Here is a 12543-nt window from a genome sequence, read left to right as displayed (position 1 = left end):
ACCCTTTGAAAGGCATTTTTCTGAATTTTTTCAGATTTTTTTATACAACCCAAAAAAAGTTACGAATTTTTGAAAAAAACCGCTCCTTTTTTTTCAAATTGCTATAACTTTCACAAATTGACCATTCGGCACTTTTTTTTTTTTTTTAATTTTCGTTTTTAAATGTAGTTTTCAGAAAAAAATACAAAAAATTTTTCGGAAGTCACGATATGTCAAATATTTCAGTTTTTTCAACAAAACCGTCATTTTTTCGAAGTCTGACAACTTCGATTCTTAATTTTTTTGTCTCAAAAAAAACTTCAACTAAGACAGTATTTAGCCCCACTATTCCCATTTTGTGACGACTTTCCTTTCTTCTTTTTTTTTTCTATTGAAAATAAAAAAAATTCTAAATTTGGCTTATTTTTTATGACTTTGCACTGAGGTTTTTTTGGATTGTTTTTAAAAGCTCAGAAGTTGAATAAAATTGGATAAAAACAACCGTAAAGTGCATTAGGGGCAAAGATTAAATTATTTTATTAAAATATCGTTTTTACATTGTTAAAAATCTAAATATTTTAATTATTTTCCTCGGTTTAGCGATTGTTTTCTCGACTTCTTAACCATACTATGTTGTGTCGATTCATCCGACATTCTTTTGCCCATTTTTTTTTTTTAAATTCATAACTTTTTTTGGGTTGGATAAAAAAATTCTCAAAAATGTCTTTCAAAGGGTAGAAAAGAATAGAAGTTTCAGCTAAATCTAAAGGGGTCGGGTTCAAAAATGGTCAATTTGGCATGGAATACCCCATATATTACACGATATAAATATCTGGACGACATGTTAAGAACTATATAATTAGTACGGATGAAACAGATCTTCGACATACTTTTTTTGGCTTAACCTTGTCCTACTTCTATCTTGCATAATTTGAATTTCTACACACTACTTAGTTTCTCCTAGATCCTTAATTCAAAATTCCTTTTTGAGACCCCGTTTCAGGTTTGCGATACAATGTTTGTCATGTGACGTTAAAACAGTAAGTCCTTGGTCAAGCTAAGTGAGCTCCTGGCCAGATACCTAGAGTCTCGCGCCCGTGATTTTTCTAGACATTACCACGAGAAACAAGATGGAAGGGAGCTCAGCCTCTTAGAACCGAGCTTCTTGTTGCCGGAGCTCACTCTTAGAATGTGGAACAATTCACTATTAGGTCGCTTAATAATAATTTTAGTTGATAGTAAGTCTGTGTAAATTATTAAACAGGGATCTGAGTAATCCAAAATTTATTTTAAAAAAGCTATTGCAAAATTTGTTTGATTGTTTTCAATTAACTTGTTAGTTAACAAGTTAGTAAACAAAGAAACCGGAGAAACTATTAATTCTTCATCGGTTGCGTGTGTTATCCAGCTGAATTAGGTCGCGTAGTGATCATCGCGCCGCAATGTTATCAAAATATTGGACAACAGCGACATATAGTCGTAGCGAAATTTAAAAAAAATCATGTGTCGTGGGATACCAGGTAGGAACGAAGTTCCTTCGGATAATATAAAAGCAACACATTTTGCCAAAAAAAATTTTCTTAATTTTATATATATTTTGTGATATTTCATTTATTAATATTTTGGTTGCAGTGATATTTTATCCGGGGATATATTGTCTGTAGGATATTTTGTCGGGGGATATTTCGTCTGTAGGATGTTTTGTCGGGAGATTAAAATGCACGGAATCGATTGATTGTAATATCCATTGCCTATATTATTGTTGTACTTATAAATTTAAAAATTATTTTGAGAGATGAATTATAAACTTTTATGGCCTGGATATTTTGTCGTGTGGATATTTTGTCCATGGTTATTTGGTCGTGACGACATTCTGTACATGGTTATTTTGTCGTCCGGTTATTTTGTCGTTTAGTTATTTTATCCACGGTTATTTTGTCGTTCGGTTGTTTTGTCCGCGGTTATTTTGTTGCGGTTATTTTGTCTGAGGTTTTTTTGCTATGGCACCTCCAAACTCAACATACTTAATTTTTAGACGAATACCAAGATCAAGTTCAAAGATGAGCTTAATCGGTAAACTAGTTCAGAAATTACAGGGTTTAAAAATTTTCAAAATTGTAAAAATTTATATTTTGGCAGTTTCTTTCGCGGATAACTTTTCAATTAAATAACTTATCGAATTTTTGTAAATCGAATTTCAAAGCCCATTAAACAAGCTTTAATTTTCATGTCATTTTATTTTCCTAGATTGAAAATAACATAGAAAAAAACGTGCGGCAAATCCAACCACACTTGGAGTTGGATTTGATACACATGAAAATCATCCGTAAACAAACTATAGCGTATGTATACTTTAGTCCATCCTATAGTAAATGCTACTCCAAGTGTAGTTGGATTTACCGCATTTCCTTTTCCGTGAACCTATTCGTCTGAAGATATATTAATAAATTTTACTATTGTATTCGTTTTAACTTAGGAAGAAGGGATTTCATTAATTTGATTAAAGTATTTTTATATTATTAGAGTTGTGATTTTATTTAAGTAGAAAATCTACTTCCATTTTAGCTACCGAATGGCATTTTTTTTTTTAATCGAATTTAATACAATAATTATTTGGTGAAATTACTATCGTTTTACAACTTACGATAGTAAGTTGTAAAATTTCGTAAATAAATAGTAAATTTTCTCCTAAAATATTTGACAATTATTAGTAATGAAAGTATAGTCCAGCTTTACAATAGTTGTATCGTAAATTTGCCCAGAAATTTTTTTCCATTTATATTTAAATGTTTTACTGAATGAGAACTTGACTTGCGAGCTAAGAGAACTCAAAAACGTCGTAAGACCTGAAATTTTTAGGTCTTTTAATTTTAAATTAGCGGGAGGTTGCAGGGATAGCCTGTAGGGTCAACCGTTTTACTAATTTTTTTTTTTTTTATCAAGTAAGCATTTAAACTATGTTTTGTTTATTTATCATTTCTATTGATAATTTTTCATTTTATCATAGATCTCTGTAATGCAGCAACAAAAATTCAAGCTTCTTTTCGCGGCCACATGTCCAGAAAAGAACAAGCTGTTGCAACAGTCATGAAAGCTACTGAAGACGCTATAGAAAATGTATCGTCAAAAATAGAGAAAAAGGTACGTTACCGTAAATTTACCAGTTTTGATTTCACACAATAAATTTCACTTCTTCCAACTCTTTTTACATTTAAACTTCAAAATCTGCAGCTTTATATCAACGTGACTTCAATTTTTTGATAACAAATACTACTCAGCACAGTATAAGCAATGCAGAAACAATACAGAATCAATTTTCCATGCCTTAAGCGCGAAGCGCGTCGGTATGCTCTACTCTCGCCTAAAAATCGTGATTTCGATTCAAACGTGATTTTCATAATTTAAACGAAAAAAATTATGTATAAAAAGCATATTGAGATAAATAATAATAACTACAGAATAGGTTAAAAAGAATTTCTTTTCGATTAAATAAGATTTCTATAATAGAATTAGATTTCTATAATAGAATTTTAACAAAATTCAAACAAAAAAACGAATAAAAAAAAGTATAGAAGTCTTTGAAAAAGTTAGCAAATCTTAATGTAAACATTCAATCTAAATAAATTGTGTATCACACGAGCCCCTAAGGCATGCTCATTTGGGTTTTCCAAACTTTTTTGTTCCTACACGGAAATAAAATTGAAGGAATTTTTAGTGTTTTACAATCGTAACTTTATTAAATAAAATAGTAACGGTTGACTATACTTGCCATTTAATAATTTTTACGATCTACTATTGTAAATTTTATTCAACAAATAAGACTACCCTGGCGGATTCGTGGTCACGGTAAAATGATCGTGAAGCGACGGTGAATGTACCATAAATTCACAGTGTCGACAAATGATCGTCGAATGACCGTCACTTGACTATCGAACGGCCGTCATTTGACAGTGAACGACGAGTATCATTGTGAAAGTTTTTCACTGTTACTTTATGATTTTTATTCTGTATAGTTATCATACTTCACTATTCGAAAAACCAAATTTTTACTTGACTCCTCCGATTTTTTACCTGAGTAAAAATCGTAGATCATCGATCGATCGTCTGTCATTTGACAGTCATTCGAAAACATATAAATTGTCAAAAAACCGTAACTCGGTGGTAGATGCACAGTAGTCTGTGAGTGAAACGACCGTGAAACGAGCGTATATGAGAAATTTTCAGTTACTAATCGGGATGAAAAATTAAAAAAAAATATTAAATTATTGTAATTTTGTTTATTTCAAAGTAAAATTATAAAAAATTAATCAGATTACAGGCAATCAACAGAGATCCATCATTTCAATACTTTTCAGAAGAGTTTATGGCTTACAAGTGTTGAATTTTTTTTATAGTCTTAAATTAGAAACTATAATACCTTTTGATTATGAAAAATATAATAATCAATATTGTTTTTTTTTTTTTTTTTTAGAGACGAAAACTTTAATTTCAAAATTACGGAAAAATTGTTTGTTATCAAGAAAAATTATTATGAGATATTTTTTTTTAACAATTCAATTTTTAGCAATTTCTTTTCCAGATCTTTTTTTATACAGTTAATAATTTCACCATAATTTCGAAATTAAGAATTTTGTAATCATCAAAAATTTGAATCATTTATTACGATTATTATTTTGAAGTCATGGAAAAAATATAACTTTATTTAAGCTATTTTTATCTGTGCAATGAAAAAAAAAAATGACTTGGTTTTGACACCTTATGATGTGACTGAATCAAATGTTTCGTGCAGTGTCTTAGATAGCCTAGCTGGTAGAGTCTTGGGCGCGCGACCAGATGAATCGGGTTCGAGTCTCGGTCTAGACTTTCCGCAATATTTTTTTTTATTTTATTGTCCGTGATAGTAGCGTAAAATCACCGTATTTGGACAGTATATTGAGCGTACAGTGTCGGTCATAACGTCGTAGATTCACTTGCGTATGCACCGTAAATATTCAATAAATTTATAGTAGATATCGTTCACAACGGTATCCAATGTTGACTGACAGATCGCTCGGTAAGAACGAACTTTATACGGTGAAACGACCGTGAAACAACCGTCATTCGACCGTGCTTTCACCGTGTCGCCGAAACCGCCAGGGTATCAAGAGACTTAAAAAGTCCAATATTCCAATAGCAAATTATACAAGATATGTTAATGAACTTAACTTTACAATTCAACTATTGTAAAAATTGAAAGTCGGTTTTTTTAAAAGAAATTTTAGGGAGGGAGAAGGTAGGAGGTTGGACTTATTGGTAACTGTGCAGTAACCGAAAAAACAAATCGAAATTTTCGTCCGGGAATCGAACCTAGAACTCTCAGTTGGTAGCCAGAGACTCTCCCTCTACGCTTTTCGAGGTAAACTACTACTGATGTCTTTTAGCATTTATGTAAACTCGGAGTCTGGTGCTGTGCACGGCTAACACTTACACGAATTGAAAAACATTTCAATTCAACGATTGTAAAATTTGCTACTTTTGTTGGAAAGATATAGAGGCAGCACTAGAAATTTTAAAAGTGAATAAGGTAAAAGCCCCAATAGATGATCACGTACCAGTATATGATCACTCCATGTATTTGTATATCTATATTCACAAATATAGGTATACAAATACATGGAGTGATCATATACTGGTACATGATCATCTATTGGGGCTTTTACCTTACAAGAATAATATTTTTACATCTTAATTTTTATTCTCTTTCAATTTTCGATAAAAATATCGTATTTTTTCTAATCGAATTTAATACATTAATTATTTGGCAAAATTGCGATAGTAAGTTGTAAAATTTCGTAAATAAATAGTAAATTTTCATTTAAAATATTTGACAATTATTAGTAATGAAAGTATAGTCCAGCTTTACAATAGTTGTATCGTAAATTTTTATTCATTTATTTATTCATTCATTTACACCGCAATGGACTTTATACATTAGATTTACATCAATTAAATTTGGTTATGGGTGAAAAAAGAAAATAAAAATAAAAATAAAGTAAAAAGAGTATTAGCATTTCAATAGAATTAAATTTAAATTAAATTGAATTAAATCAATTTCATTTACTTTATGTTTAAATTATTAGTATTATATAAAAATATCTCTAAGAGTAGTTATTACAAGATGAAATGAAATTGCACTTTTTAAGAGGCTAGTGGTTATTGGTTAGAAGCAGTCTTTTAACCGATGATACAAACGATGTGATCGAAGTGTCAAATAATTCGAGGTGCGAGCAGTTATCATTGATTAGATTAGCGATTCTATTTTTCGGGCTATTATATATATAACTTTTGGTAGTTTTAATTGTCTCTATCAATCGATTTGTTCTTAAGTTTGATCTAGGACAGATGATTCCTACTTTCTCTAGAATCTCTGGAGAGTCGATGTGCCCGTTAATAATTTTGAAAGCAAAAATTAAGTCCGATATTTGTCTTCTCTGGGAAAGCTTGCTGATCTGGAAGTTACTGTAGGCTTCCTGAGCTGTAGACAAAAACGTACGATTTGCCAGATGCTTGCACAGTTTGTATTGTATTCTTTCTAGTCTATTAGTAGCTTGTGTCGTACTCGGTGACCAGATTACAGTGCAATATTCTAAAATCGGTCTGACCAGGGTATTGAATAGAAGTATTAATGTTCTTTCATTCTTGAAGTCTTTGCCTGATCTGATTATGTACCCTAGAGTTTTATACGCCTTTGATACTGTTTTGTCTACATGCTCATTGAAGCTTAACTTGGTGTCAACCAGCACACCTAAGTCTTTCATGACAGGAGGTTTAGGTAATGGCTGGCCATTTATATTGAAGTCGACCGGGAAGATTCCATGAGATCTATTAAACATCATAACAGCGCATTTATCGATGTTTAACTTTAACTTATTTTCTAGGCACCATTGGTAGAGCTTATCCAGATCTTGCTGTAGTGCTCTTATATCATCCTCAGCAGCTATTTTTCGATATATCTTCATGTCGTTCGCATACAGAAGATATTCAAAGCTTAGATTATCTGCAATATCGTTGATGAGTATATTAAATAGAGCTGGGCCTAGATGCGAACCTTGTAGAACTCCAGAGTTGACTTCATATTCCTTCGAGTAGTAGCCATTGACCCTCACTTGAAGATTCCTTCCAGTTAAATAAGATTGGAACCAGTTCAAGGCTTTTCCAGTTACCCCGTAACATTTCAGCTTCTCTACTAGAATATCGTGACTGACTGTATGAAACGCTTTACTGAAATCAGTATACATTGCGTGAACGCTGAACCCATGGTCCAGGGCGTTATATATGTAATCAGTATAGATGTAGAGATGTGTTGTTGTGGTCCTACCACTTATGAAGCCATGCTGTTCAGTTGAGATAATATTTTTGAATGCAGATATTAACTGTGGGAGTACAAGTTTCTCGAAGAGTTTTGCCAAAGATGATTGTATGCAGACTGGACGGTAGTTAGTGATACTGGACTTGGATCCAGATTTGTGTATTGGGCAGACATATGATAATTTTCATTCCCTTGGAAAGACTCCTTCTTCGACGGATTTGTGAAAAATATGAGTGATTGGTTCATAAAGTCCTATTGCACAATTCTTGAAAAAGAGGTTAGGTATTCCGTCTGAGCCAGCCCCCTTTTTATCATTAAGATTCTTCATAACTTTAAGCACTTCATCATAGCATACCTCCAACTGAGATAGATTTGCGTCATAATCAGTAGGCAGCTTTTTTACCTGATTTACCGAGCTGTCATGTGTCCCAATGTATATACTTTTGAAATATGAAGCAAATAAATTGCTTACCTCATCACCAGTGTTGGCAGTATTTTCACTCCAATTCATCGTGCTAGGTATATTTGAGTCCTTGCGCCTCTTACTCTTCACAAAATTCCAGAACTGGGTAGTGTCCTCATGGATTAGATTTTCCATGTGAGTGACATAGTTATTGTAGCAGATGATGCTCAAACTCTTACATTCTTTTCTTATATTCTGGAACTCCTTATACGTATAGTAGTTCCTATACTTTTTGTACTTCTTATGGACTTGTTTTTTTAATTTAATTTTCCTTATGAGCTTTTTAGAAAACCAACATGGATATTCACTTCGATTATTAGTGTACACTGGAACATGCTCCGAAATGCCTAACTTTATTTTCTCGTAAAACCATAATAGCTTATCATCCACTGTTTTTATGTTATACAGTTCTAGCCAGTTAGTGTTTAAGAAAAAGTCGTTGAATGCAATATAGTTGGCTTTTTGGAAGGAGTATTGAGGTTCCTTAAACAACTTCATACTGGCTGTGCAAGATAAATGAATAGATAAAGCTGGATTATAAACATTCTCTTCAAGGATAGGATCCGTTCTCTATTAAAACTTCAGAATTACTAAAGCAAAAATCTAAGAAACGACCTTTATTGTTAAAGATGTTGTTCATTTAGTTACAGCCCAGTAGTTTCATCTCATTAAAAATAAATTCTTCACATACAGCGGGTGGGTAGCTGTTTGGGATATTGTAGTCACCTATTATTATGATTTTCACATTTGGATAAATGTTATTTATGCAATGAATTGTATCCAGGTGGTCCTTAAAGATCTCCACCGTTGACTGGGGTGGTAAATACACACAGCCAATAATAATAACCTCACCGTTAGAGCCTTTAATTTTAATAAAAACTTGCTCTATATTGTGTTTATTCAGTGGTACCAGTTTAGCAGTGATATTGCGATGTACTGCTATCAATACACCACCACCGCGTGCGAATTTACTAGTCTGACTGTCTCTATCTTTCCTAAACAAATTAAAAGTATCTTCTACTACTTCACCATCCGAAATAGTTGAGTTTAACCAACTTTCGCTTATACAATAAATCACATCATTATCACTAGAAATCGAGAGGTTCAGAATTTTTTAAGTTTTGTTCTTAAACCTCTAACATTTTGGTAAAATATATGGAGATTATGTGTCTTTAGGCTTCTCTTTTGTCTTTGATTGACGAAAAAAGCGCTTATCGACTATTTTAGGTACTCCATTGGTATATTTAATTGTTTTATTATTATCACCATTATCAATTATATTATGTAGTTCAGATCTAACCTCTCTGAGTTGTTTTTACTGACCTGGTGTTAGGTAACGTTTAAAAATAATCCCTGATCCTTCCAGTGGTTGTGATCGTAGTATCAATCTCGCCTCTTGAGAAGTTGTTGTATCTACAAGGAGCGGTCGAGTTTTTCCAGTGGCTGTTTTTCCTGACGACGTAGTTTGAACTTTGGTGCTGCAGTACTTAGCTCTCCCGGTAGTAAAGGAACTATTTGTTTGCGGTCATCATTTAAACGATCAATTCCTACTGGTTTTGCTGACTCTAGTACATTAAAAACCACGACCTTGGTTTCATTTTTTTGTCGTTCCATAATTTTAACGATAATGTCATCAAATGATAGTAACTGCCCTTCGGTGCTGAGTTTTTTTTTCAACGTCGTTAATCCGTTTATTCAGTTGTACAAAATGTTTACTAGTCGATTTATTGCCCTCAGCCAACTTATTCATGTCTGATCTAATACCTTGGATGCTGGACTCCAGTGCACTGATTTTATCAGAAAAGGGTGCCAGGTATTTTTTGAAAAGTTCTTCTATGCTTTTAGCAACACTTAGTGAAATATTAGTATAGCTATCCTCCTCGTTTTTATCGTCGGAGTCAATGATGCTAACCTCAAATTTGCAAGATTGACACTTCCAATCATATGTTCCTGTTTTTTTGTATTCAGTTACAAGTTTTTTAAACAATTATTAATTTGGCTGAACTTTTTCTAAAACCATTTTTTACAATTATTACAACCGATACTAGGACCATTACCTTTTATTCTTTTTTCACAATCAAAACACACGTCTGTAGATGACGCCATCTTCTTTTCATTTTCCCAGAAATTTTTTCCGTGCATAATATAATATAAGAAAACTTAAACTCACGTGGCTTTTAACTTTTTTTTAATTTGAAACAATTCCATTTATCATTACTTTTTTTTTCTTGTTGATAGGAGTGAGTGGGTTAAGTCATCGGAATAGGTTGTCATTATCACTATTATCCAACAGTGAAAAGAAAAAAAACTATCGAAAGGTTTTTGAATTAATAAATTTATCGAGGAACTGTCAGTCATTCTTCTCAAGTCTACGTTAATTTAAAAATATGACTTTGAAGAAATAATCTACTCTAAAGCAAATTCTTCAATCATCGGAACTTATAATATCTGACTTAACTCTCTTGCACCGATCGAATCCAACAATCGTTCTTCCTTCATGGAAGAATTACAAAACTACTTACTATAAATGCTTAAGGTAATTGTTATGCTCTGGGCGTAGTGTCATATTAATAATTTGTGCATACTTATAACAAAAATTTTGCTCAAAAAAAAAAAATATCAGTTTTTTTTTAAGCTTGATCATATTGAATATGATCAAAGTGGAGGTATGAAGTAGCTGTGTTTAGATCGGATTTAATCAGCTCAGAACAAAACTAAGTTTATTTATCTTAATCTAATTTGATAAAAACAGATCTAAACGTTTTTGTATACGTTTACATAATTTAACTTGATTTGAACCAATTATGTCAGATGTATTTAGCTAAGGGAGATTTTGATAAAAATAAAAAATAATGCATTTAATTATCGAAATTTATCATTAATTTTTAGTTGAATACATTAGCCATAAAATATAATGAAGTAATCGTAATTTTCACCATTGAAACGGGGTGTTCTGTTTCCCTTGGTCGCCCCTTTTTACTCTTTAAGGGCGCCACTGGATTTTTGGACTCAGTATCCAGAAACTGGACCAGAACATGGAGCAATAGGTCAGGGTTATGAGAGATTGCTGAAAGGAACCAAAATTTAAACACAGAAATTCGTTTTACAAAATTATATATTTTCCAATCCTTTTTTACAATTGAAATAATGGCCAATATAACAATAAAATTCCATAGAATAATTACATATTCACACCCCACTCTCATGCGGTATATTTCGCGCTGTCCAGCTAGACCCTCACGTGGCTGCAGTGCCCGCTCAATCTACTTCGCGCTGTTCCCTGGACCCTCACGCTACTCTATTTAGTTCAGGCGGTCTCACGGACCCTCACGTCACTGCGCTGGACCCTCACGTTACTGCACACGCTGTCCACACAGTGCACGCTGTCCCCCAAACTTCACGCTACTCTAAGAGAACTACCCCGAAGCCAGAGGAGTATACCATGAAACCGAGACAGTCTCTTTACTCACACACAACCACACTATATTTCAATAACAATATTACAACAAATTTTTCCGACTACTAGCACAATTTCCAATATTGTTTCCTAGTTAACAATTTCTTATATACTAATTATCATTTTTTTCTAATTACTAAATTACTGCCATGTTCTTAATATTACGACAATAATTATTTAAAACAAAAGTTCTTTGTATCTTGAATTAATCTACTGGTTATATCCGAGAATTTATTAAATAAAATTTAATCCATTTGTTAATCCATTTGTTTTAATCCGAGTTAATTAATTTCGATAATTGAGTAAACTTAAATTTTTCCTAAATTATTTTTATTTAATCTAAATCATTTTATTTAATCTGAGCTATTTTATTTAATCCATTTATCAGCGGTAAATTTTACAAAAATTTATTTTCATCGCAAACGCGAAATTTAGACAAATGATTATTTCATTGTTAGCCGAGAGATTTTATTTTAAAAATAAACTAAAACTTTAGTCTTGACCTTGAGTGTCCTCTACTCAGCGTTTTCGCGCAGGACAAGATGGCCGACTCTCTCGCTCGGTCTTGCGTCTCTGTCGTACGACACTTGGCAATTATTTTTTTGAACGAATTTTTACAATTTTTATTTTCTACTTTTTTAATTAAATAATTTATATTAACAATTATGCTGATTTTAATGATTATTTTCTGACTCTAGTTTTAATTAAATTATAACGAATTACTAAATAATGCGCTGAATAATTTGCCGCGTGATTTTCTAAGGTCAAATAAATTTCTATCTTAAATAATTTAATTTGACGATTTACTCAATTTTATTTTACTGGCTTACGCCAAATTATCAACTAACGAATATCAATAAATCAAAATTTTTAAATGACCTTGAAACCTGAGATTAATAAACCGAATTAAATTCCTGGTACTATTAACTCAGACTGCCTACGTGTAAAATTTATAATCTAACATGGACTAGTTGAATTTCCTGAACAAATTAATTAATAACCCGAAAACAGGTCCTGATGTTATTAATTATTTATTTTATAATTTATTCTAGATTTAATACTAAATCTGATACTTAAAAAACTAACGATTGTGACCGAGCACGAAATGGCGGTGACCTTCAGCCGACATGTTGCCTGGCTGACGCCACAGACCCGAGAGATAATTAACTCGTTATTTGTACCTGGAGTTTATATAATTTTATTTTCACTCCCTCGGTGAGCTGCAACTCCTCGACTTCGGGTACTGATGTGAATTCTCCCTTGGTGAGGTAGTCTTCACCATCACTCGCTCTCTGG

At 32.3% G+C, this 12543-nt stretch overlaps 1 protein-coding gene across 1 annotated transcript in view; it reads left to right on the top strand.

Annotated features, from left to right (window-relative positions):
* Nucleotides 1-12543, top strand: part of LOC123268284 (obscurin) — a 109894-nt gene that overhangs the window by 68772 nt on the left and 28579 nt on the right. Inside the window, exon 3 of the mRNA XM_044733238.1 lies at nt 2987-3120. Coding sequence (XP_044589173.1) covers nt 2987-3120 — 134 coding nt within the window. The remainder of the gene's footprint in view (nt 1-2986; nt 3121-12543) is intronic.

The sequence above is a fragment of the Cotesia glomerata genome, linkage group LG7, assembly GCF_020080835.1.
Source record: "Cotesia glomerata isolate CgM1 linkage group LG7, MPM_Cglom_v2.3, whole genome shotgun sequence".
Taxonomy (NCBI): domain Eukaryota; kingdom Metazoa; phylum Arthropoda; class Insecta; order Hymenoptera; family Braconidae; genus Cotesia; species Cotesia glomerata.
Note: the sequence above shows the minus strand (reverse complement) of the source record. Positions and strands in the feature narration are given on the sequence as shown.